Genomic DNA, 24,659 nt, shown 5'->3' on the forward strand with positions numbered 1-24,659 from the left:
TTTACTCAGTTTTTCAGGAAAGAGCCCTTGCAGACACATGATCGACATGACCCATCTTCCTTAATACTGACCGGCCAGTTGGGAAGGTAGCAGTGGTATAATGTGGCATTCCCCAGAGATAGTTAACTTTTGACTGCTTTGAGTTATGTACAAGAGCTCACACATTCTTGGATCAAAATAGACACAACCTCCAGGTGTCCTGTATGGTGAGGTAGGTGTGTGGAAAACCAACACTACTTGAAGACCATTCTGTGACCAAACAAGGAGACCAGTGAATTTGAGAAATTTGATAACATTTTTTAAATAAAAGGTAATTACAGACACATGTGCATATATATGTTTAAATTATAACAACAGAAAGATGAGGTAAACCAGCTGTGAGCGTATGACATGGTCCTTGGGTCCAGCGGTCTGTCATTCTCAGGTATGGGCTGCTACTTCCTAGGAGCAGATTATTGGATAAAAATAAGAACAATGAAATAAATATTGATAGTATTTTTAATAACCTGTTAAATCATTTTTAAGAATAAATACCATCAGTATTGTTATTTTTTTAGATATGCCTGGTACACCTTCCAGGACACCTATGCCTTACAGACAATTTGAAAAAGGCCATGATCAAACAGAACTAGAGTTGCCACCCAGATTCACTGTTTATAATCCAGACAACCTTGTCAAGTTTTTCATCTAAAATAAGGGATAATTGGGGCACCTGGGTGGCTCAGTGGGTTAATGCCTCTGCCTTCGGCTCAGGTCATGATCTCAGGGTCCTGATATCGAGCTCCGCATTGGGCTCTCTGCTCGGCGGGGAGCCTGCTTCCCCCTCTCTCTCTCTGCCTGCCTCTCTGCCTACTTGTGATTTCTGTCTGTCAAATAAATAAATGAATAAATAAAATCTTAAAATAAGGAATAATAACAAAGATGGGGGCGTTTTTTGAAAATTAAATTAGATACTGTTTTAAAGACACATGGTACTTACAGTGGAGTTATACACATATTTTTTGGTGTGAAAATTATCCATTATAATCACAGTTTTACATTCTGGGAGCAGATGGAGACATGCCTTACTTTTGGTGTTTTCAACACAATGCCTAAGCACAGGGCAGCTGTGTCATCTGAGATGCCCCTGGAGAAAGAGGGTCTTGTTCAGTGCTTTAGGGAAACCGAATGCACTAGACTTATGAAGGATAGTAGGTTTGTATATGGTTGTACCTTCAAAACCATGTAAACTGTGCTTCTGGGTGATTCAGGGGATTTTCAAGGCTCACTTTGACTTTCCATATGTGTGATTTTTGTTTTCCAGATAGACCTTCGAATCTAACATCTGTCTTTAGGAGGCAGTAGTTAGCACAGGGACAAATCCTTTGCCAGTAGTGGTACCTTGAAGCTTTTCCTGTATTTAATGAGTTTGCTGCAATACACCTGGCTATATGCTTAACATTTCTTAATATCCTTTGTAGAATACAGAGGCTTATTCTTCCTTAGAACAGCAAAAATGGAATACTGCATTTCTTGCCAGAGTTGTTACTGGTTTATCCCGGACAACCGTAGGACAGGCGGGTGTAAAGGAGTTTCAAATCTATTTATGATGGAAGTACTGTACGAAATAAAACCAATAGCTCCTCTCTATGGCTCTTCAGTCCAGGCTTTGTTTTGTGAATCCCCTTACCTGCCCTGCACACGCACACACGCTTGCACACACACTCACGGGCGAATCCCTGTTATAATGTGGAGGTTGTTTATTTCAACAGCTTCTCTGATCTGCTGAAACTGCTTGCAGAGTTTTCTCATACTGACTCTTCCCTGTTCTGGCCAAGCGGACCTATCAGTTGAAACATGGTCTTTGAGTATCTGAAGGCAAGAGGACTGGGAATTGGCTCTTGTCGCCTTGCTAGGTTCTTAACAGAATCCAAAGACTCCTGTTTCTCATTTGATGTATTGAATCACAGAGAAACTTGGGTAATTGACGGAAACACTTGAGTGGGTATAGAATCCTTTTCATTAGATTTTCAAGGAATGAGATGAAAATGAATTTTTAGACAAGATCTCCCTTCGAAGGGTGCTCTGGGTTTCTGAAAGCCCTCGGTAGACGGTCCTTTAAATGGGTGAAGGTAGCTCACTTTGTTCCCGACTTTACTTGGAATGGCCGGTCCGGAAACTAGTTTTGTTTTGTTTTGCTTTGTTTTTCCTGATTGTACCTAACCTGATTTCATTCTCTTTCTGCATCTTCCACACCTGACTTTACATTGCATAACACACCAGGGAGAATACAAAAAAAAAAAAAAACCCAACTCATTCAATTAAAAAAATTCTTTTTCACACCCGGCCTCCTACCAGTTTCTGAAATTCCTGATATTTCTTTCAAAGAAGTCATCGGTGTCTTAGGTTTTTGTTTGTTTGTTTGTTTGTTTTTCACTCCAAAGAAGGGGCTGCGGAGACAAAAGTATGTTTTAAGTTCTGCTTCACTTAAACGTTTTCTGTGCACATTGATCACAGAGCAACGGAAGCTTCGAGAATTAAGGGCAAGTAAATCCAGCCACCGAAGCTTATGAGAACTCATTCCAAAAAAATAGTAAATAAATATTTTAAACTTCCACTGACCTTATTAAAACACACAGCCAAAAATACTCCGAGCCATTCTCATAAATTAGTCATCTTCTTGCAAAACAGCTGGTGGCAGTTTGCTGTAATAAAAGAGCAGAAATCAGAAGACTGGGAGATCCTGCCTTGGCTCCTTCACAGGGAGATTAAATGACATGCTAACATGTCCCTGATGAGGAGGCCATGCATGAGAGGACTGAACCAGATGATTGGTCGAAGTTAGAATCCATAGGAAGAGCTTACCGGAAATGTTTGGGTTAGACTAGAAGCTTCACCTCCCGCAGCGCTGCAGGGTTTGCTAAAAGACTGTTAGGGTTTCCTCTCCGAGGACAGATGATGTCTGAGTCAGGATTCTGTTGCACAGAGCGGACCACTGTCTACTTGACCTAAGCAAAAGGGCCTTAAATAGCTTGCAGGGTTGTTGGGAGGGCTGGAGCAGCAGACTCTAGGCTGAATTTCCAGGAACAGCTCCCAAAGCCACAGCACAGAACCGGGTTATCAGCAGGAGGTGGGGAGGGAGCCTTAGCACCAGGATGTCAGCTGGAAAGCTACCCTTTCCTTTAGCAACAGGAAATGCTCTATGCCCCGCCTCCTGCCCCTGATCCAGGTCTCAGTCCTTGTCTTCCTGTGGGGTGGAATCTAAATCTAAGCTCCTAGGTACAAGGGAGTCCTGAGAGGACACCTTTCCAACCTCTGTGTGCCAAATGGGGGTTGGATTATAGCTTCTGAGAAGCCAATCTGTTATATCCACCCTGGACCATATAGCCAAATATGTATAATAAATAACATTATAATGCGTGTGTGCGTGTGTGCGTGTGTGTGTGTGTATATATATTTACAATATGCAGAGTAAAAGTACATCCCATTTTTTAGAACTAATGTATGTCAAGGGGCGCCTGGGTATCTCAGTGGGTTAAGCCTCTGCCTTCGGCTCAGGTCATGATCCCAGGGTCCCAGAATCGAGCCCCACATCAGGGGTTCTGCTCAGTGGGGAGCGTGCTCCACTCCCCGCCCCCCGCCTGCCTCTCTGCCTATTTGTGCTCTCTATCAAATAAATAAATAAAATCTTAAAAATTTAGAATTAATGTCAAGTCACTCTGCCTCTAAAAATAACTTTTTCTGGCCATTCCCAAGAAAACACCTCTATGAAAATTGAGAGCAAGCCCTATATTATTTCCTGAAGAGGGATTTAAAATTGGGGGTCCTCCTTTCAGATTTAGGTCTGTCATTATCTGTGTCTCCCCTCACCCCCCATGGGAACCCTCCGCCTTCTCAATTGGATATGCTCTTTACCATGCAGACCCGTGAACGAAGAGTCGGAACCACCCGGGGTTGAGGCTCCCGGCCGCTGGCATGGCGTCTACGTGAGCAGGACGTCTCCGACGCCATCGGAATCTGCGACCACTGTTAAGTCCCTCATCAAGTCATTCGACTTGGGACGGCCAGGTATTTCATCATTTCGTCTCATGAGCAGAACTCCCATGCAGACCATGGCCCCACGTATCAAGCCTGTCTCTACTCCAACACTGGCCCCGAGGGGATGCAACCATAGGGTCTCAGTCTAGATCATTCCATGCGGAGCCACTGTATCCCAGATACTTGCCTCAGCCCAGCAGGCAGTCCAGGAAGACGACAGTGAGGAGTCTGGCTCACGTGTAACAAAACCTCCTCTTTCTCTCCACCTCTCCCGTAGCTTTAATTCCAGACTTGCCACCTTCCTTTTCTGCCTCTGTGTCCATTAAACTCAGGTCACGACCACTTCCCTCTTAGCTGGGCCAACCAGAGGCTTCGTTTCCTAGGAAACAAGGTGTTGAGTCTGTGCAGCTGGCTGTCTAGCAGGAACCCTGGCCTTCCCCACGTCCCCTCTTAGACTTTTCTCTGCCTGGTCTTGTGTGTGACCACCTGTGCTGACCTGTCATTCCTGGTCTTGATACATTCCCAGCTTTTTCTAGAAACATCTCTCTGGCTCACCGATTTACCTTTCTTCACTGTTAACTATACATATGAGAAAAACGCACATCCATACACACAAAAATATAGTAAATAAAGGAAACCGAGTACACCTCTGTCCAAAATAGCAGTGTATTTCTTCTCTTGACCACAGCAGTTATGCCTGTTGTGTAGAGACTGAAATCATAGCTAATGCTAGGACATACCTGGTGGTCTTTGCTAAAAGAGTTCACAGCTCAGATTAAGACAAGACCACGAATATTAAAAGATGCAAAAGCCCAGTTACTGCATTCAGTCCATGAAGACGGGAAGTGAGTTATTAATAATAGTTTGTGCACAAACTTTCCTGTTCCTTCTTACCGTAGATACCTCATCATGTGTGTTTTCTTGTCCCCTGGGGTCCCACCTCTTAAGACCATTCAGTTGACTGCCCCGCGCCCCCTGCCCAGTTCAACACTAGTCCAGAGGAAAGAGAACAGAGTAAATGTAATCTGTTATAAGCAGTATGGGATGGTTTTATAAGAACAAATCAGGAACTACTCTTTGCTACTTGGAACTGAAACTACATAGAAATGTTCCCATTTCTTTTCTTGGCAGGTGGAGCCGGACAGAATATTTCTGTCCATAAAGCCCCCAGAAGTCCCCTGAGTGGGATTCCAGTAAGGACTGCTCCCGCTGCTGCTGTCTCCCCAATGCAGGTATTTTGAGGGTCTTGGATGTGTGGGTGGTGGTCCAGGCCACGAGGGCCCATGATGCTGGCTCATGCTCAGGAAACAAGAAGTGAAAACCACTTGGTGTATTTTTGAGGCATATTGAACATTATTTTTAATAAACCATGAATAGTAATAGCGAAACTTCCATTGAAAAATTGTGATTTTGATGGGTGCCTGGGTGGCTCAGTCAGTTAAGTGTCTGCCTTTGGCACAGGTCATGATCTCTGGGTCCTGGGATCGAACCCCACATCACGCTCTCTGTTCAGTAGGGAATCTGCTTCTCCCTCTGCCTCTGCTCTACCCTCCCTCCTCCCCCTGTGGCTTGTGCATGCTAGTGCTCTCCCCCCCTCTCTCTCTCCCTCCCTCTCTCAAATAAATACATAAAATCTTTTTTAAAAAAATTACAGTTTGAGGCTTAATAAAGTTCTGAGAGAGACACCATATAAACCTCATACGATTTGTTAATGACATTTTGTTCCCCATAAGATACATCTGAAGTTGTCAGTTCAATGAAGATTATATTTTTTTACCAAAAGTGAATATTGAACTAGATATTTTTTTCAAGGAAGTGTTTTATTTTGTTTTTAAAGCACCCCAGAGAGAGAAAATGTTTACGATTTATAAATTCTTAGAGTTCACTGGGCAATCTGTGTCACCTTTGACATATTCTGAAGGTTCTAGACCAGAGCTTCTTGGCCTCTTGGCATTTTCTTTTCTTTTTTTTTATTTTAAGATTTTATTTTTAAGTAATCTCCACACCCAACCTGGGAGCTCACAACCCCTAGATCAAGAGTCGCACGCTCCACTGACGGAGCCAACCAGTCGCCCCTCTTGGCATTTTTTAAGACTGAGACTTTCCATGTTATAATAACATTCAGCAGCTCCTGCTGAGCCAAGGGCAATGTCATTCACAAGTACCCTTTTTTGGTGTCCTTAGCAGCCAGTGTATGTTGTTTGGGATTTTTTTTTTTTTTTGGACATTGAGATAGATCACAAGTAAGCAGAGAGGCAAGCAGAAAGAGGGGGAAGCAGACTCCCCACTGAGCAGAGAGCTCGATGTGGGGCTCGATCCCAGGACCCTGCGATCATGACCTGAGTCAAAGGCAGAGGCTTAACCCACTGAGCCACCCAGGCATGTCCCTCTCCCCTTATTTTTAAGATTTTACTCATTTATGACAGAGAGACACAGTGAGAGAGAGATCACAAGCACAGGAGAGCCAGAGAGGGAGAAGCAGGCTTCCTGCCAAGCGGGTTCAATCCCAGGACTTTGGGACCATGCGGGGTTCAATCCCAGGACTTTGGGACCATGACCTGAGCCGAAGGTAGACACCTAATGACTGAAGCCACCCTGGCGCCCCTGTTGTTTGGGATCTTTTCAATTTTTCTTTTTCTTTTTCTTTTTTTTTTTTAACTTTTTTGCCCTGGAAGATACCTTGTACTTCTTATGTAAAACCAAGTAAAGCAATTACTTATATTCTAATAATCACTGAGTTTTTTAATGAAACTGAAACAGATCATGCTTCATTTTGATTTAAATTCATTGAGCTACACACACAAGATTGCTGACAAAACATTTAACAGCTGGCTTCTTGCCAGGGAGTAAAAGCCTGGGTTTGTATTCCGATTGTCGCCAGCATCCAGCTAGCTCCGTGACGTCAGTGAACGTGGAGTTGAGAAGAGACATTTATCACGTATTTCTAGAAAACAGGTGGAGTAAGTGTAAGTAAACCCAGTCATCGTGGGAAGACTAATAAATAGGAAGCAGAGAGTTTTGAGTATTTATTACTTTTGCTTATAATATAATTTAATCTTAATAGGGGCCGTGTTGAAAACTAGCTTGCAAAATTCCTGAAGATTTAATAATTGGCCCTTGTGAGCAGGTGCACACCACCGGCTCTGATTCATGTATAAAGTAAAGCACACGCCTTTTAAATATATACAGCTTGAATGTTTCTGTATATATCCATATACCTAACACCAAGATAAAGCATCTTCATTGAATCAGTAAGGCCCTCTCCTGCCACCACCCAGTGGGTAATCTGTTAATGTAGCCATCATTCTGACCTCTGTTAATCTTAGATTACTGTCATATTGCTCTAGTCACTTGAAAAGAGAATGCATTAGGGACACCAGAGTGGCTCAGTCAGTTAAGCCTCTGCCTTCAGCTCAGGTCATGATCCCAGAGTCCTGGGATCGAACTTCACATCAGGCTCCCTGCTCAGTGGGGAGCCTGCTTCTCCCTCGCTTCTCTGCTCATGGTCTCTTCTGGCTATCTCTGTCTCACTCCCTCAAATAAATAAATCTCAAAAAAAAAAAAAAAAAGAGAGAGAGAGAGAGAAAGAATGAGTTAAGAACTCTCTCTTGCTCCCTAGCCCCAGAAATCACCACTGTTTATGGCTTGTTGTGTATCCTTCTAGGTGTTTTTCTTTCATAAAATGTGTGTGTGTGTAGGGAGGAAGAGAAAGTTTCATAAATTGGATTACACTGCACATTATTCAGACACGGACTCATTTCACTTGTCATTGGAATGTAGTCCCTGAGGGCACGGATTTTTTTTTTTTTTTTTAAAGAGAGAGAGTGGGCGCATTGTGTGCACATGTGAGCAGGGGGAGAGGCAGGAGAGGGAAAGAGAGGGAATCTTAAATAAACTCTACATCCAGCACAGAGAGAGGTTTTGCTTGCTGTTATACCTCTTGTCTGCAACAGTGGCTGGCACACAGTCATATCACAGTAGAAGCTCAATAAATATTTGTTGAATGAATGAAGGAATATACCAGAGACATCTTCAACTGTCAGTGTTTGGAGAAATAATGCATTCTTCTTAAAGGCTGTGTGGCATGCGGTGATCTGTTTAAACACTCCTCTGTTGATGCACCTTCCTGCAAAAACAGTACAGGGAAATTCCTTCCATGGGTTTCGCCCACTTAAGAAGTTCTTCCCGCAGGAGAACATATCAATCACCCTTAGCTTCCAGATACCGGAAATCACTCTAGCCCATCCCATCCCGCAGAAAGGAACTGAATACAGGGAGAGCTCTGGTGTCCACTGCGCTTCCAAGAAAGGTTCCCAAAACATCTCAAAGTTGGTCGGTGAAAGGAACTTCTATTTCTGGCAAGTCTTTCTCTAAGGGCTTGCCTAGAACTACTGCTTCTGTCAAAACACAGCAGCCACTTTAGGCTCCTGCTACCACAGATGTGGTCCCGCCCAACCTGACAGTACCGTCCTCCCAGATTTGTTCAGGATTTCCTTCTTTTTAAGACTGATTAATATTCCATTGTGCATACAGACTGCGTTTTTTTTTTTATCCCATTCATCTGTCCATGGACGGGTAGTTTGTTCTGAGCTCTTGGCTATTGTAATGCTGCCAGGAACATGGGCGTGCAAAACATCTCTTCTGGATTCTGTTTTCAGTTGTTTGGGGTATAGGCCCAGAAGTGGGACTACTGGGTGGTACAGGAGCTCTATTTTTAATTTTTTGAAGAACTTCCCTACTATTTTCTATAGTGGATGCACCATTTTCCATTCTCGCCAGCGGTGCACAAAAATTCCAATTTTTCCACATTTTTGCTAACACTTGTCATTCTCTCTCTCTCTCATTTTTTAAAAATAATGACCCTCCGAACAAGTGTGAGGGGATATATCACTATGGTTTTGATTTGCACTTCCCCAATGATGAGTGATACTGAGCATGTTTCCATATATCTGTTGGCCGGTAAAAATCCATGTTTTTACCCACCCCCTAGAATATACATAGAATTTTCCAGGAAGGTACTCACAAAGCTGATTAATAATGATTACGTCCCCCCCACCCCCAGGGCACCTGGGTGGCTCAGTTGGCTAAGCATCTGCCTTCGGCTTAGGTCATGATCTCAGGGTCCTCAGATCAGAGCCCCAAGGCGGAGATGGGGGGGAAAAAATCCCTGCTCAGCAGGGAGTCAGTCTGCTTCTTCCTCTCCCGATCCCACCCCTCATCAAATGAATAAATACATTCTTTTTTAAAAAAAAATATTGATAAAATAAGTTGTTTTAAAAGCTAACACTGGTGATTCCTATGAGCTTGAGAACTGTTGCATGGACGCATGCACACACACACTATGTTTACGTATCAGGTGTCACAAGCTCACCATGCTGGTGTGCCCTTTGGTTTTTTAGAGGCATTCAACGTACAGCAGTGTTCGGCCGGCCAGCAAAGGTGTGACTCAGCGTTTGGATCTTCCAGACCTTCCCCTCTCAGGTAATACCTTAAGGAGCAAACACTTTTGGGATGCCTGTGTGGTTCAGTTAGTTAAGGGTCTGCCTTCGGCTCAGGTCCTTATCCCAGAGTCCTGGGTCAAGCCCCACGTCCTTATAGGGCTCCTTGCTCAGCAGGGAGTCTGCTTCTCCCTCTCCCTCTGCTCCTCCCTCCTGCTTGTGCTCTCTCTGTCTTTCTTTCTGACAAATAAATGAATAAACTCTTAAAAAAAAAAAAAAAAAACAGGGGCACCTGGGTGGCTCAGTGGGTTAAGCCTCTGCCTTCAGCTCGGGTCATGATCTCAGGGTTCTGGGATCGAGCCTCGCATCAGGCTCTCTGCTCAGCGAGGAGCCTGCTTACCCATCTCTCTCTGCCTGCCTCTCTGCCTACTTGTGATCTCTCTCTCTCTCCCTCTGTCAAATACATAAATAAAATTTTTTAAAAATTAAATTTTTTTAAATTTTAAAAAACAGCAAATACGTTTGACCTCTTATTTTGTGAGGTTTGCTTTTCTTCTTTGCCTGAAACTGAGCTTAGAAAAATAGTTGATGGCATTTATTCCAAACAATTTAAGACTCTGTGTTCTGGATGTTAGATCCTACTTCCTGCCACTGTACTTCTCAGTGTGCATCTGTTCAGGAGAGATGTCTAGCTTTGGGGAGTTTTTTGTTTGTTTTTTTATGGAATCTCAAGAGAATATCTTAACCATCTTTAGAAGTAACTATTTTTAGAAAAAAAAATCTTATCTGATTCTGAAGGTCTCTTTGCTTCCACAATTCCTAAAATATGCCTTTTTCATGCTGTCTTTGCCTTTGAATGTGGCCTTCTTCCTGTTGTTACTCTGGTATTTTTTAAAATCCGGACCCTGCTGGTGACACCGTGGTTGGAATCCACAATCCTCCCTGTCGCTTTGTCACTCCCGTGCCTCGAGTGCTGGTGGCCAGTGTGAAGCTGCAGTTACAGAGCAGCGCACACAGGGTTGGGCTTGTCTCTTGGCCCCATCATTCTACCTCCCGGGGCTGTGGTTTCCTCATCTCTGTGTTGGAAATAGTGCTGTCTCCCTCAGAGGTTCACTCCAGGGGCTGAGTGAACGCAGCTGGCTGTGGGCTGAGCAGAATGGGTGACCTTGACCTTAGCTTCTGTTCCTTTCTGCTCAGTTCACCTGTGAGAGCAGACATTAGCAGAAGGGTAAGCTTGTCCCAAGTATATGCCTCAGAATTATATGTGTAGGACTCTGTGTCCTTACTGTAAAGCCACAGAAAAGATGAAAAGAACTCTAAACAAATTATTTACTGGTGCCTCTAGCAGGGCAAGAAAGCCGGAAATCCGGACTGCGTAGATAGAAAGCTCTGGGACCAGGGTGGGATTTTTTTCTGATTCTTTCTACCATGCTGCCTTCTGGTAACAAGGCAGGGGATTGCTCTGATCAGCAATGTCATAAAGAAGTGATAAAAGCTTATCATATGAGGACTTGGAGTCAGAATAATGACTCTGAGGAAGAAGGAAATGCTAGGGGTGCCTGGGTGGCTCAGTGGGTTAAGTCTCTGCCTTCAGCTCAGGTCATGATCTCAGGGTTCTGGGATCAAGCCCGGCATCAGGCTCTCTGCTCAGCGAGGAGCCTGCTTACCCATCTCTCTCTGCCTGCCTCTCTGCCTACTTGTGGTCTCTCTGTGTGTTAAATAAATAAAGAAGGAAATACTGTCTAAGGACAGGAGAATAAGAGGAAAAAAACAAACAAACAAAAAAACCAGAAAGGGTGAGTGAAGCCAGTAGAGCAGGCTCTTTTTTCTGTGCAAACAAGTTCCCCCTTCCTAGAAATGGAAGGGAGGTCAAAACAGAATATTGGAAACCCGCCTGATTTGCATTCTCTACACTTGCTCTGTAGTGGAAAATCAGGGATAACTTGGTTACGGGCACAGTGATGTATTCCTAGGCAAGCTTATTTTTGTTTTGTTTTGTTTTGTTTTGTTTTTGTAATTGTGGCTAAAATACCCGTAACACAAAACATACCATTTTAACCATGTCTTTATGTACCACATGAGCTTTTGGTCACAATATTTGTGTCTTCTCTGTCCCTCCCACATTGCCTTTTGTGTGAAGAAGCCGTCATTTTAATTGACAAGCTAAATCTGGCGCTCAAACCCTAGTAGTTCTTGCCCCAAAGTAAACCATTCTTTGTCAGTGCCCCCCCTTTGCCCCACCACACACCTGTCTACGCGGATGATTCTATTTACTGTACTAAAAAAGGGTTACGTGGTAAAAACGGCTTGCTCGGGTTAGCCTTGCCAGCTTTGAGGTCATCAGAAGCTGCCGAAAGGAGATTAATGCACTGTTTTTGTTGTTCTCTTTAGTGATGTAAGCACTGTTTTTCCTCTCCTCTTCCAAGCTCATTAGCCTCACTCCCCACTTTGCTACCCATAATTGGCGGCTCTTAGCCATACAAGCAATGTTTTCTTCCATGACTATTTACGGTGTCATAGGAGGCGACCGTGGGTTCAGCCTGGTCACAGAGGCCTGTCGTGTGGCATTGAGCAAACCACCCTTGTTCTCCGAGCTCCTGTTACTTTGTCAGTATAAACCAGATACTCTTCAATGTTTTCTCCAGATCTGTGCTCTGGTGGTCCTTCAGGAAATACCATCCGGAGGATTCTGCCTGTTTCATTAACCTGTTTTAACTCCTAATAGAACAGCAGAAAAGGAGTCTTTAAAGAATTTATGTTTGCTTATTTTTAGCCAGCCAGACCCTAGGACTGGAATGGCTTTTTTTTCTTGTAAAATCGTTACCGTTCTTGGTACCCAGCTTTTTGCCTGCTGCCACCTGTGACTTGAAAATCCCACTGGGTATCTTCCAGCCAGCTCTCTCTCTCTCTCAGATGCCTGTCAGTTCAAACAAAGTGCTTTACTGGGAGCAGGGCTGGCTCTGACGGGGTAGGACCTGTGCCGAGGGTGTAGAAGGGCTTTGGTTCATGGCTCCAAGGGTGCCATCTTTAAATTCTTCATAATTTTTGAATGAGGGGCTAATTTGGCATTAGTCTCTGTGAATTATGTAGTCAGTCCTGCCTGGAGAATCCTCTCTAGAAAAGGCCATGTCCCGATGTGCGTTTTTTTTTACTTAACTCTATAAACTTAAATTTATTATATATTTATACTTAGGAATCCAATGAGAATTCTGTTGTACTTGAGAAGAAGGTGTGGTGACCAGTCAAATTTCGCTTCTAGGTGAATTTTCTCTTCTAGGAATAGGTGACTATGTTGTTCTCCACACAGATCTTTTAAAGGGAAGGGGTGAGGACCTGAAACCGGACCCTTATCTCCGGAAGAGCCCCTCGCTGGAGTCCCTGAGCAGACCCCCTTCTCTGGGCTTCGGGAACACGAGGCTGCTGAGTGCGTCCACTGGGGGCTTGAAACCGCAGAGCAAACTCAGGTATCACGTTTACACAGTGAGACCTCACTGGGTTGGTGGCCTTGTAATCTTCCTTCTGTTTCACCGCCTGTGGTCAGTTTACTTGTATGTGTATTTTTCCTTAATGAAAACAACCAGACACAAAACGTGCCTTCAGCATGGGAAGTGGGCCCTGGACAGCAGGACCGTGCAAAGTGAAATAGGGCCGTGAAACCAGAGTGGATGCAGACTCTTGAGGGGTCATTAGTTGGGTTAAGAAGTCTGGAAAGGGGGGGGCAGCATTTCTGCCAGGGGCCTGTGGGGGTTCCCGTGAGGAGCCCTGCACAACATTCAGGGAGCTGGGGGTGGTTTCCTTTGGTTAGACTGTCCTGGGGGCCTCATGAGGACCAGCCCTGGCAGACGCATCATCATCTCCTAGTATGGCCTGGGGAGGCAGACAGATGCTCAGATTATCACCGCTGGAAAGGGAGGTTGGGGTCACCTTGTGAATGGTCTCCATTGTCAAGGTTAGAGGTTTCTACTCTTTTTGGTAAAGCAGGGAGGAACCACTACTTTGTGGGATTCGTATTTGGATTTTGAGTAGTGGTACAGGAAACAGTGCATATGGGAAGGATTGGAGGGGCGCTTTGAAGTCAGCATCACAAGTACACTGGCAGTGATGGGAGGGGGAGGGCAGGGGAGAAAGAGAGGACAGAGACGGCCAGGGTGGCCACCAGAGGCCTGGCGTGGCTCCCGCCTCTGCCACCTCTCCCTGTTCAGTGTTCCTGCTCCCCCAGGCCCCGGCAAGCCTCCTCCAGCCACTTCCCCACCCTCGCCTCTCCCGAGGCTTCTCCACGTGAAGTCCATCTTCAAAAACAGGAAGAGCGTCCTGTGCCGACCTTCTCAGAAACCTCCCCTGACTTGTCATGCACCCTTCCACCCACGCTCCTTGTTCTGCTCCCTGCGTTCCCTGCGGCTCGGCACCCCCCCAGCTCACCCGCCACTTCCATTCTCAGCCTTTGCAGCTGACACGAGCTTCTGCGACCACTCACAAGGGCCCAGCCTGAATCATCTCCCTTCTGTCCTCTCACATTCCTGAGTGCTTCCCTTGCAAAGTCAAACCCTTCACAGGCTGCGGCTTGGGGAGTAACAGCTGCTTGACGGACATGCTAACTACCATTATGGGTATTGTAAAGGATTTTATGAAAGTCTGAATAAGTTCAGCTCTTGGCAGATCTTTGGGTGTAGTGTATATTTGGACCCAAATAGATGAAGTCATGCATTTCAGAGATTCAACTTAAAGCCTCAGATACTACATATTAGCCTTGTTTATGCACAGGAGATTTAAGTGATCAAAACTGCTTTTAAGGCCCAGAATTAGTGCTAGCCTGAAACTGCTCTTTTCTTTATGCCAGAAACACGTGCAAAAAGGCTATGTGTATGTTAATATGCAATTTATATTATTACCCTTCATCATGAAAGATTAAATTAGTGATTAATGTGTTATTTTATTTTCATATTCACGTCATTGAGACAAACAAATGACAGGATAGAAATCACTTGTTTTGGTAGTTCTCATCCTATTATTATTAATTTGGAGGGAGTGTTGTATCTAGTTAACATTATTTTTTAAAGAAACCTGTTCTGGGGGCGCCTGGGAGGCTCAGTGGGTTAAAGCCTCTGCCTTCGGCTCAGGTCATGATCCCAGGGTCCTGGGATCGAGCCCCACATCGGGCTCTCTGCTCAGTGGGGAGCCTGCTTCCCTTCCTCTCTCTCTGGCTGCTTCTCTGCCTACTTGTTATCTCTGTCTGTCAAATGAATAAATAAAATCTTTAAAAAAAAAAAAAAAAAGAAACCTGTTCTGTTAGTGTTGTGGTCATCCATGGATACAGAAGCTCTTTTCTAAACCTGCATTTCAGTCTTCCCTAGTTTGTCAGACCTAGAAATTAAGTTCTCAGCGATGAAGTAACAAACAGGCACAGTTACCATAACTTCATAGTTAACAGCGACCATATACCAAGGGAAACAGCCATCAAATTACACAAGAAAATTTTTAATGCAATATGACATTTTCTTAAAAATCTCTCTACCGGGCGCCTGGGTGGCTCAGTGGGTTAAGCCGCTGCCTTTGGCTCAGGTCATGATCTCGGGGTCCTGGGATCGAGCCCCGCATCAGGCTCTCTGATCAGCAGGGGGCCTGCTTCCCTTCCTCTCTCTCTGCCTGCCTTTCTGCCTGCTTGTGATCTCTCTCTGTCAAATAAATAAATAAAATCTTTATAAAAAAAAATCTCTCTACCTTAATTCAGGTGGCTGAGGTCCTCAATCATCCCATTACTCCTAGAAATATTTTTAAAGTATTTTTATTAAGGGGCACTTCGGTTTATTAAGGGGCTCAGTCAGTTAAGCTGCTGCCTTTGGCTCGGGTCATGATCCCAGAGTCCTTGGATGGACCCCCGTGTTGGGCTCCCTGCTCAGGGGGGAGTTGGCATCTCCCTCTGCCCCCTCTGTCCCCACTTGTGCTCGCTGTCTTGCTCTCAAATAAATAAAGAAAATATTTTTTTAAGTATTTTTATTAAGAGGGCGCCTGGGTGGCTTATTGGGTTAAAGCCTCTGCCTTAGGCTCAGGTCATGATCCGAGTGTCCTGGGATTGAGCCCCACATCGGGCTCTCTGCTCAGCAAGGAGCCTGCTTCCCCTTCCAATCTCTCTCTGCCTACTTGTGATCTCGGTCTGTCAAATAAATAAATAAAATCTTTTTTTAAAAAGTATTTTTATTAAGTATCAGAATGTTACAAAACAGTAACAATAAAATGCGTATAAGGTATAAAGAACAACAATGCTGCTGGATATCGACCTTCCAGTTTGAGGAAAATAAAGTTATTATTACCGTTGAAATCTCCTGGCAGCCCCCCCTTCTCTGCCCCACTCCAGGGCCACCACTGTCTCTGACTATGGTATATGTCATCCTTTGCTTTTCTTTCCCAGTTCTCACAGTGGATGCTTGTATCCCCAAACAATATCAACAATATGTTACTAAGTTTAAAATTTTGTATACATGGACACATGTTGTGTTTTGTTTGTTTTTTCAAAATTGTTCCTGCTGTTCAAGTTACTGCATACATCTGTAATTCATCAGTTTTTATTGCTGTACAGTGTTCCATTGTAGGAATATACCGCTGTTCTCCCATTTTCCTGAGGATGTACATTTGATTGTTTTCAGTTTTTTAGTATAAAAAGTGCTACTATGAGCATTTTTGCATATGTGCTCTGATGATATACATATCTAGGGGTGAATCCTATATCATGGGCTTTGAATTGGACAGGTCCACTCGTGTGTGGATTTCTTTCTGATAAGTACAATACAGTATTATATATTTATTTTCTCCTTTCTATCATTTTCTTACTATGTTCTTTCTCTAGCTTCCTTTATTGTAGGACTGTAGTGTACAATATATATAACCTAAAAAATGTGTGCTCATGACTGTATGTTATCAATAAGGCTTCCTGTCCCCAGTGGGCTATTCGTGGTTAAGTTCAGGGGAAATCAAAAGTCGTGCGTGGGTTTTCAGCTGCGTGTGGGGCCAGCACCTCTATTCCCCATGCTGTTCGGGGGGTGCACTTGCTCATAAATTGCCTATTAACAGTAAATGTTCCAGAGATACATCAGCTGTTTCGTTCCTGCTCTCCTTCCTGCTGTTCCATCGCTGGGGGAATCTAATTCTCGGTTTACAGTAGTCATTGTGGAAGACGCTGTGTGGTCTTAAATCCCTTGGTAGTATATGAATAATCTTAGGTAGCATAAAGATTAACAGATGTCTACAGCAAACTGAGAATTAGAATGCTGTTGTGGATTAATTAGTAAAATCATTTCCTTTGACTAAGCAGGTGCTCAGGATTGAGTTAACGTAGCACACACTGAGGATGGCCCCCTTTGGAGTGTGCAAAGACCCTGTTTTGAGTCATTTTTACTGATGATCACCTGGTATATCCTTATCAGCACCAGCCAATCTGGTGTTTTTCAATGCCCTTTCAGTCTTCCTTTTTATTTTTTTTTTAAAGATTTTATTTATTTATTTGACAGAGAGAAATCACAAGTAGATTGAGAGGCAGGCAGAGAGAGAGAGGGAAGCAGGCTCCCCGCTGAGCAGAGAGCCCAATGCGGGACTCGATCCCAGGACCCTAAGATCATGACCTGAGCCGAAGGCAGTGGCTTAACCCTCTGAGCCACCCAGGTGCCCCCAGTCTTCCTTTTATATGTTATGTAGATAAGGTGAAGTCTTGAAGCTTGTGGAGTGTTTTTTTTCTATAGCGTCTTCAGTTAAAATGGCACTGTACTTAAGTCAATTGAGGGCTAGGTGGACAGAGCCAACAGATAGATTTAAAAAAACAAAAACAAAAACAAAAACAGCCTCTTTCCAGACTTCTGATAGCTAAGAAGTACAAATTAATTTTTCTTTTGTATCGTGACACATAGTAAAATGCACTATTAATGCAACCGATTTGGTTGTTTCTCTTGAGTCTCCCTGGGCTGACCTAGACTTTGGCTTTTCTAATCTAGTTATTTGTCTCATATGTACTTGAGGCTTCTAAACATTAGCATCTTCTCTTTACTCTGTGCTCTTCTTTCTAACCAGCGTGGAAAGAAGAGACCCGCTGGCTGCCTTGGCCCGGGAATATGGTGGCTCCAAGCGTAACGCTCTCCTGAAATGGTGCCAGAAGAAGACAGAAGGCTACGAGGTGAGTGACAGCGTCGGCCAGCCTCCATCCAGCTCTGGGCAGCAGCAATCCTGGGCCCATATTTGTCCTGTGCATGTATATGCTTGGCATCTAATTGTTGCCCTTCTGTTCTCCTAGGGAAGGCCACAGTGGTGGTAGGGCTTACTGTGGTGCCAAATGGGACTGAGAGCCAGTCCACCCAACAAGCCGTGGACCTCAGTGGAGGTCTGCGTCTCCTGCAGAAGGGCCACCTTTTTCTTTACTCAGAGGAGATGTAGTCTCCACAAGCAATGGGCCCAACAGGCTGCCTCAGTCCAGGGAAGACAGCCTTGGCTGAAGCACCTTTCCAAAGAGGGTGCCTCCCTCTGATTGACACAAAGGCCCCATTTTTTCTGTTACTTTAGAGCTGTTTGCGTTTAAAGTTTCAGTTTATCAAGACAGTATTTGTCTTCTGGGAAGGTTACACGAGGAAGTAATGCTTGATAGAAGTGTAAGCTTTGTTATTATGAAATATCATATACAAAGTTAAAAATTCACCAAATAGCAGGTACAGTTTCATGGGCCATTATGACGCGAAAACCCAGGCCGTCACTACTCCCTTCCAGAAACAGAGCATTGTCAATTCCCCCAAACCTTTTGTGTGACTTTCTGATCCTAGCCCTTCCCCACTCCCAAAGGCAAGTGCTGTCCTCAGGTCTTTTCCTCATGGTTTTCTGCAAAAAGAAGGCATCCCTAAATGCTGTATTAGTTTTGCCTGCACTTGAACTTTACATAAATGCAATCAAAACCTGTCATACCTGCATCCAGCTCTTACCCTACGATACGAAGTCATCAAGGCTTCTCTGGTTTGTTCATTTTCTTCACCCTTTGGAACCTGTTGTGGGATCACACCCATTATTTATCTGCCCCTTCCCCTCTTGCTGGATGGATGAGTTATTTCCAGTTCAGGGCTGTCGTTACGTGGTGCTGGTGCGTTCTCGTGCATTTCTCTCGGAACACAGGTGCGCTCATTCTTTCTGGATCTACACCTAGAAGTGAAATTACTGGACCATTGGGTGTGCCCATATTGTGCCAAACAGATTTCTGAAACAGTTGTGTGGTTTGCTTCCCCCCACCCCGCCCTCAGCAAGAGAGGCGAGATCGTTTCTCTGCATTTTCACCGACAACACCAGTCTTATTACTCCCAGTCTTTGCATAAGTGTGTAGTGACATCTCTTTGTGCTTGGGACTTGTACGTCCCTGATGGCCAATGAGGCCAAGGACTTTTCCACATGCTAAGTGGGCGACATCAGGGTAATCTCTTTGAGGATGTGCTCTGTAGGTCTCTTGCCTGTCTTAAAATCAGATTGTCAGGGTGCCTGGGTGGCTCAGTGGGTTAAGTCTCTGCCTTGGGCTCGGATCATGATCTCAGAGTCCTGGGATCGAGCCCTGCATTGGACTCTCTGCTTAGCGGGGAGCCTGCTTCCCCCTCTCTCTGCCTGCCTCTCTGCCTACTTGTGATCTCTCTCTCCCTCTGTCAAATAAATAAATAAAACCTTTTTAAAAAAATAAAACCTTGGGACGCCTGGGTGGCTCAGTTGGTTAAGCGGCTGCCTTCAGCTCAGGTCATGATCCCAGCGTCCTGGGATCGAGTCCCACATCGGGCTCCTTGCTTGGCAGGGAGCCTGCTTCTCCCTCTGCCTCTGCCTGCCACTCTGTCTGCCTGTGCTTGCTCTCGCTTCTCTCTCTATGACAAATAAATAAATAAAATCTTTAAAAAAAAAAAAAATTAAAAAGAAAAAAAACCTTTTAAAAAAAAAGGTAGAATAAAATCAGATTGTCTCTCTTTCTCTGGTTGCTTTTGGGAGCTCTTAAGATATTCTAGACATCCATCCTTTGTCAAATAGAGGTATTGCAAATGTCTGCTCCCACAGTGGCTTGAATTTTTGCTTTTTTGTTGAACGAAGTCTTTCATTTTAATGACGTCTCATTTATCCATCTTTTCCCAGTGGCTAGTGCTTTCTGCGTCCTATTTCAGAAATCTTTGTCTGTTCCAAGGACACAAAAATATTCTCCAGTGTTTTCTTCTGTAAGTTGGATTGTGTTCCCTTTCCCATTAAATAGCAACCCTCTTTAAAAATGCCATCTCCAGAGCACCTGACTAGCTCAGTCAGTAGAGCATGTGACTCTCGATCAAGGGGTCATGACTTTGAGCCCCACTTTGGGTGCAGAGATGACTTAAATAAATAAATAAATGTTAAGTAATCAAAATAAACTTGTCATCTCCTCCCTTCTCTCCACGCAGGCCCTGCTTTCCCACACCTTTGCCCAACTTTGCTAAAAATTCTGAAGATTCTGGTACCCCAACACTCCTTCCCCAACCTTAAGCTTTGAGGGTGTCGGGGACAGAGAAAGAAAGACCCGAGCAAGAAAACAAGGCCTCGGCCAGGAGCCAGGCCCAGATACTTGAGCGGCAGCAGGACTGGGATTGTCTTTGTAATAGCAGGAGTCAAGGGTCTTAAAATCAGATTCTACCCAAGAATAGAAGTGTTTTGTATCTTTGACATGACCTTCCCCCCCCCCCCCCCCAGTGTCTGCTAAAATAGAAAGAGAAAAAAATTAGTTGGGTTAGTGGCCAGTAAGAAAGACCGCCAGAGTATAAGCTTTGCTTCCAGTGCATTGTTTTCTCCTTTAGCTGCTCTCTGAGCCCCCTGCTTCAGCCCACTCTGAGGGTCAAAACCACCCTGTAAAGGCAGGCCACCCCAATGACAGCCACGTTGCTGAGGAAATGGAGAAGCTTAAGGAGTGGGGGAGAGAAAGCTGATTCTGAGAGGCTTTAGGGTAAGGGATATAGGGGTGGCCTCAGAAAGGCCAGGAACAAGTAAGGGTGGCCCTGGCTGAGCCGCACACGGTCATGGCCACTTGACTGACCTATCATTTCCCCACCTTACAGAAGTGGATTGAGGAAAGTGCTAGATGGACACAAAGAGACAATGAAAATTTCCAGAAGGAATTGGTCCTTTGGCATGGAGTGTTATTATAATTAGAATGCAGGGGAGGATTATACAATTGGCTATTTGCCATCATAAGAACGAGAATTATATTTCCTGCCATAGTGATGTTTTGTTTTGTGAACGTCTTGTACAAGTTCTCAAAGCATGTTACGCTTGATGAAATCCAAAACTCATTCTGCCTGAAGAGTATTTTTTTTTAATTTGTCATTAAATCTCTGTAAATTTAAAGGGAAACATAAGTCATATGTGTCTGATTTATTTACTCCTTGCAAAATATCCTCTGTCTAGACCTATTTGTCTGAGATGCCTCTTAAGCCTTCTAAAGATTGTTCTTTCTGACTCAGGAAGCCAAAAGTAAATTGTAGAAAACTCAGACAATTCTGCTAAAAAAAAAAAAAAAAAAAAAAGGCAGTAGCCATGTATATTTTCACTTGAAAGAACTTTCTTTTCAGCCCATCAGAGTATAGCACATTGGGTTCTGTCAAAACTTTCCATATATTAATTCAGTGGCTTTTTAGGGAGGGATCTGTTTGGTGTCCCCTTGTATTTTCAGTTCTGGGACATCAGCAGTGAAGAAAATAGGCAGAGGAGTATGTGGGTGACTCAGTGGGTTAAAGCCTCTGTCTTTGGCTCAGGTCATGATCCCAGGGTCCTAGGATCGAGCCACGCATCAACCTCTCTGCTTCCCTCTGTCTCTCTGCCTGCCTCTGCCTACTTGTGATCTCTGTCTGTCAAATGGATAAATAAAATCTTTATTTTTTTTTTAAAGATTTTATTTATTTATTTGACAGAGAGAAATCACAAGTAGGCAGAGAGGCAGGCAGAGAGAGAGAGGAGGAAGCAGGCTCCCTGCTGAGCAGAGAGCCCGACGCGGGACTCGATCCCAGGACCCTGAGATCACGACCCGAGCCGAAGGCAGCGGCTTAACCACTGAGCCACCCAGGCGCCCGATAAATAAAATCTTTAAAAAAGAAAAGAAAACAGGCAGAATTTCTGCTCTCATGGAGCTTCCATCTTCACACGGACCGATGATTCTGATAAAAAAGTAAGATACGTACTAGAGTGTACTGTGGAGAAAGGTCTGTGTAGGAGGCTTAGGAGTGCCAGGTGTGTGGACGATGCCACCATCTTACGAAGGCCAGGGAGGTGACACATGAGCCATGGCTCACTTTCCCTGATGGAGGGGAAGACTTGCATCTTTTCATCAAGGTTTATCCATCCCACACCAGGTTCTAAGCCTGGAAGGTCAGAATGAGAAAACATCGTTACCTAAGCAACTGCATCCTCTGGAATTTAAGTAACACACGGTGGCAGCTCTGAAAAGGTAGAACGGTGGGTCAGACCCTCTGCAAAGTCCCAGGTTCAGCTTTGGGTGTCTTGAAGTAGCCCCAGAACTGAGATTCAGTGGGGACATGAACACGCAGTCAGTCCAGAGTGAGGCCTGCTCTGAGCCCCAAGTGGCTCTAAGCAAAGAGGAGACCGTTCTAGACATTCTACTCCACTCACATTTCCGTGGATTTTCTTTTTAGAATCAGGGTTCCAGGAAGCCCTTGCAAATTACTCTCGGTCCACAGGCTGCCTGGGAACTATATCCCAAGCCCAGAATAGGTCGGACCCGTGGAACCCTACATCTCCCTTTTTTAATCTGCCTTTAATTCCTTCTTTGGGGTTATGACAGAAATTTGCATCTCTCATGTAGAGAACCCCTTTTTCGGGTTCTCTAGGGGGCCAGAAGACAAGATGGTGGCGGTGATAGGCAGAATTCTAAGAATGACCCCAGGTGACCCTCTCCCTTAAATAATTTCCTCCCCACATATGGCAAAAGGGAGGTGGTCTGGGTAGACCTAACACATGAACCCTTTAAAAACTGGCGTTTCCTCTGAAGCATCATAAGGATTCATTGCACCATTGGTGGGCTTGAAGGTCAAGGGGGCCCATCAGGAGCCGAGAGAGGTCCCTGGCTGATAGCCAGCAAGGAAACCGGGACTTTCTAGCGCTAAGGCCTCGGGAGTGCTGAGGTCCTACCAATACCCAGAAAACAGTATGGGAGGGGGGCTCTCCGCAGTTGTGAAGTCAACCACTTGGGCGCTGCAGTGTCCTCTGCCATTGCTGTCCCTGTCCTGGAGCCCTCGGACCTCAGCAAGGCTAAGGATGGTCATTGTACTGGACCTTCTCCCCTCCCTCCACGAAGGGACCTGTCCTGGATGAGTGAGTGGAATTCAGCTGTACATCTCTGCACGGGCCTCGCCCCTCCCAAGAAGCGTGAGGAGGCACAGCCACCGCACAAGTCTGCAGGTCTCACCCTGGCTCTGTTCCTAGGGCCCTGCTGTGCCTTGCCAGTGTGGTCAACCCTGGTGATTAATTGGTGGAGGGCAGAGGTGGTAGTTACCTGCATCTCACCTACCTCTCCAAAGCTGAAATCCATAACTTTTATCATGTTTTAATGGGCTGAGTTTTAAGGTTTTAGTGGCCTCAGACTTCAAATGTCAAATTAGAGCATTAGATTAGTGTTCTAGAGGCAAGAAATATGTACCATGATATTTATTTATTTATTTATTTATTTATTTATTTTTTAAAGATTTTATTTATTTACTTGAGAGAGAGATAGTGAGAGAGAGCATGAACGAGGAGAAGGTCAGAGAGAGAAGCAGACTCCCCATGGAGCTGGGAGTCCGATGCGGGACTCGATCCCAGGACTCCAGGATCATGACCTGAGCCGAAGGCAGTCGTCTAACCAACTGAGCCACCCAGGCGTCCCAATGTACCATGATATTTATATCCCCTCCTACGGGAGATAGAATTTAAAAATAGTTTGGCTAGAAGTGGTCAGCTATTTGCATTGCTTTCAAAGTCACTGGTGTACTTCTCTTTTGCTGTGTAACTAAGTCCCAGGCTCAGGGACTTAAAACACCTGTTTATGAGTTCACAGTTTTTAGAGGTCCGAGGTCCAGCACGATGTAGCTGGAAATCGGGTGTCTGCTGAGCAGTGTTCTCACCTGGAGGCGGCTCGGGGAAAGAACCCACCAGGTGCTTCTCAGGCCGGTGACAGGTTCCCTGTGGTTCTAAGACCCAGCCCCCCCCCCCCCACTTTCTTGTGGGTGTCAGCCAGGGTCACACTCAGCAGCTGGAGGCTGGTCAGATTCTTTCCACATGGCCCCTTTCCTCCTCAGTCACCAGCGGCCATCACATCCCACTCATGTGGATGCTTTGGATCTCTGACTTCTGCCTCCAGCCTGAGAAAACTCTGCTTTAAATAAAGCCTCAGGATGCCTGAGTGGCTCACTGGGTTAGGTGTCTGCCTTCAGCTCAGGTCATGATCTCAGGAGCCCGAAATCGAGCCCCACGTTGGGGGTCCCTGCTCAGGGGGGAGCCCTATTCTCTCTTTGCCTTCCATTCCCCTCACTTGTGTTCTTTCTCTCTCTCTCAATTAAATAAAATCCTTAAAAAATTGTTTTCTAGGGGTGCCTGGATGGCTCCGTGGGTTAAGGCCTCTGCCTTGGGTTCAGGTCATGATGCCAGGGTCCTGGGATCGAGCCCTATGTTGGGCTCTCTGCTCAGCAGGGAGCCTGCTTCCTCCTCTCTCTCTCTCTCTGCCTGCCTCTCTGCCTACTTGTGATCTCTGGCTGTCAAATAAATAAATAAAATCTTTTAAAAAAGAAAAATTTTTTTTCTAAATAAATAAAGCCTCATGTGATAAGGTTAGGCCCACCCAGGAAATCTCCCTGTTTTAGGGCTGGCTCATTAGCAAGCTTAATTCCGTTTGTCAAATCCCTTTGCCAAGTGACCTAACAGATCATGGAAGAAACACCAGGTAGTGGAGATGGTGAGGGTGTCTTAGAATGCTGCCACCAGGCCCAGTTGTCAGTGCTGACTACTCATTAAGGCACCGAGGAACGTTTATGCAGTATATATGCCGGACCTGACCCTAGATCTCAGGAATAGCAATAGCCCCGGCGGGGGTCCTGGGCCTCAGGCCATTCTTGAGTGCCCGCAGCTTTGAGAGCCTCAGATCTGAGAGTCTCACCTCTGCCTAAGAAAACTCTTATTGTGGGGGTGCCTGGGTGGCTCAGTTGG

The 24,659-nt window shown here is 45.0% G+C and overlaps 1 protein-coding gene and 1 long non-coding RNA gene across 6 annotated transcripts in view; one reads left to right on the top strand and one right to left on the bottom strand.

The window, feature by feature from the left end:
- Positions 1-24,659, top strand: part of SPECC1 (sperm antigen with calponin homology and coiled-coil domains 1) — a 276,278-nt gene that overhangs the window by 195,784 nt on the left and 55,835 nt on the right. For all 5 annotated transcript variants that reach the window (XM_059380513.1, XM_059380515.1, XM_059380512.1 and 2 more), the window contains 5 exons: positions 3,902-4,047; positions 5,149-5,249; positions 9,417-9,498; positions 12,763-12,919; positions 17,511-17,613. In XM_059380513.1, coding sequence (XP_059236496.1) covers positions 3,902-4,047; positions 5,149-5,249; positions 9,417-9,498; positions 12,763-12,919; positions 17,511-17,613 — 589 coding nt within the window. The remainder of the gene's footprint in view (positions 1-3,901; positions 4,048-5,148; positions 5,250-9,416; positions 9,499-12,762; positions 12,920-17,510; positions 17,614-24,659) is intronic.
- On the bottom strand, positions 289-3,147 carry LOC132004267 (uncharacterized). The gene is made up of 4 exons (XR_009400472.1): positions 2,845-3,147; positions 2,602-2,684; positions 2,335-2,429; positions 289-441 (listed from the first exon to the last, which is right to left on the bottom strand). It is a non-coding gene; the product is annotated as an uncharacterized LOC132004267 (long non-coding RNA).

The sequence above is a fragment of the Mustela nigripes genome, chromosome 16, assembly GCF_022355385.1.
Source record: "Mustela nigripes isolate SB6536 chromosome 16, MUSNIG.SB6536, whole genome shotgun sequence".
Classification (NCBI taxonomy): Eukaryota; Metazoa; Chordata; class Mammalia; order Carnivora; family Mustelidae; genus Mustela; species Mustela nigripes.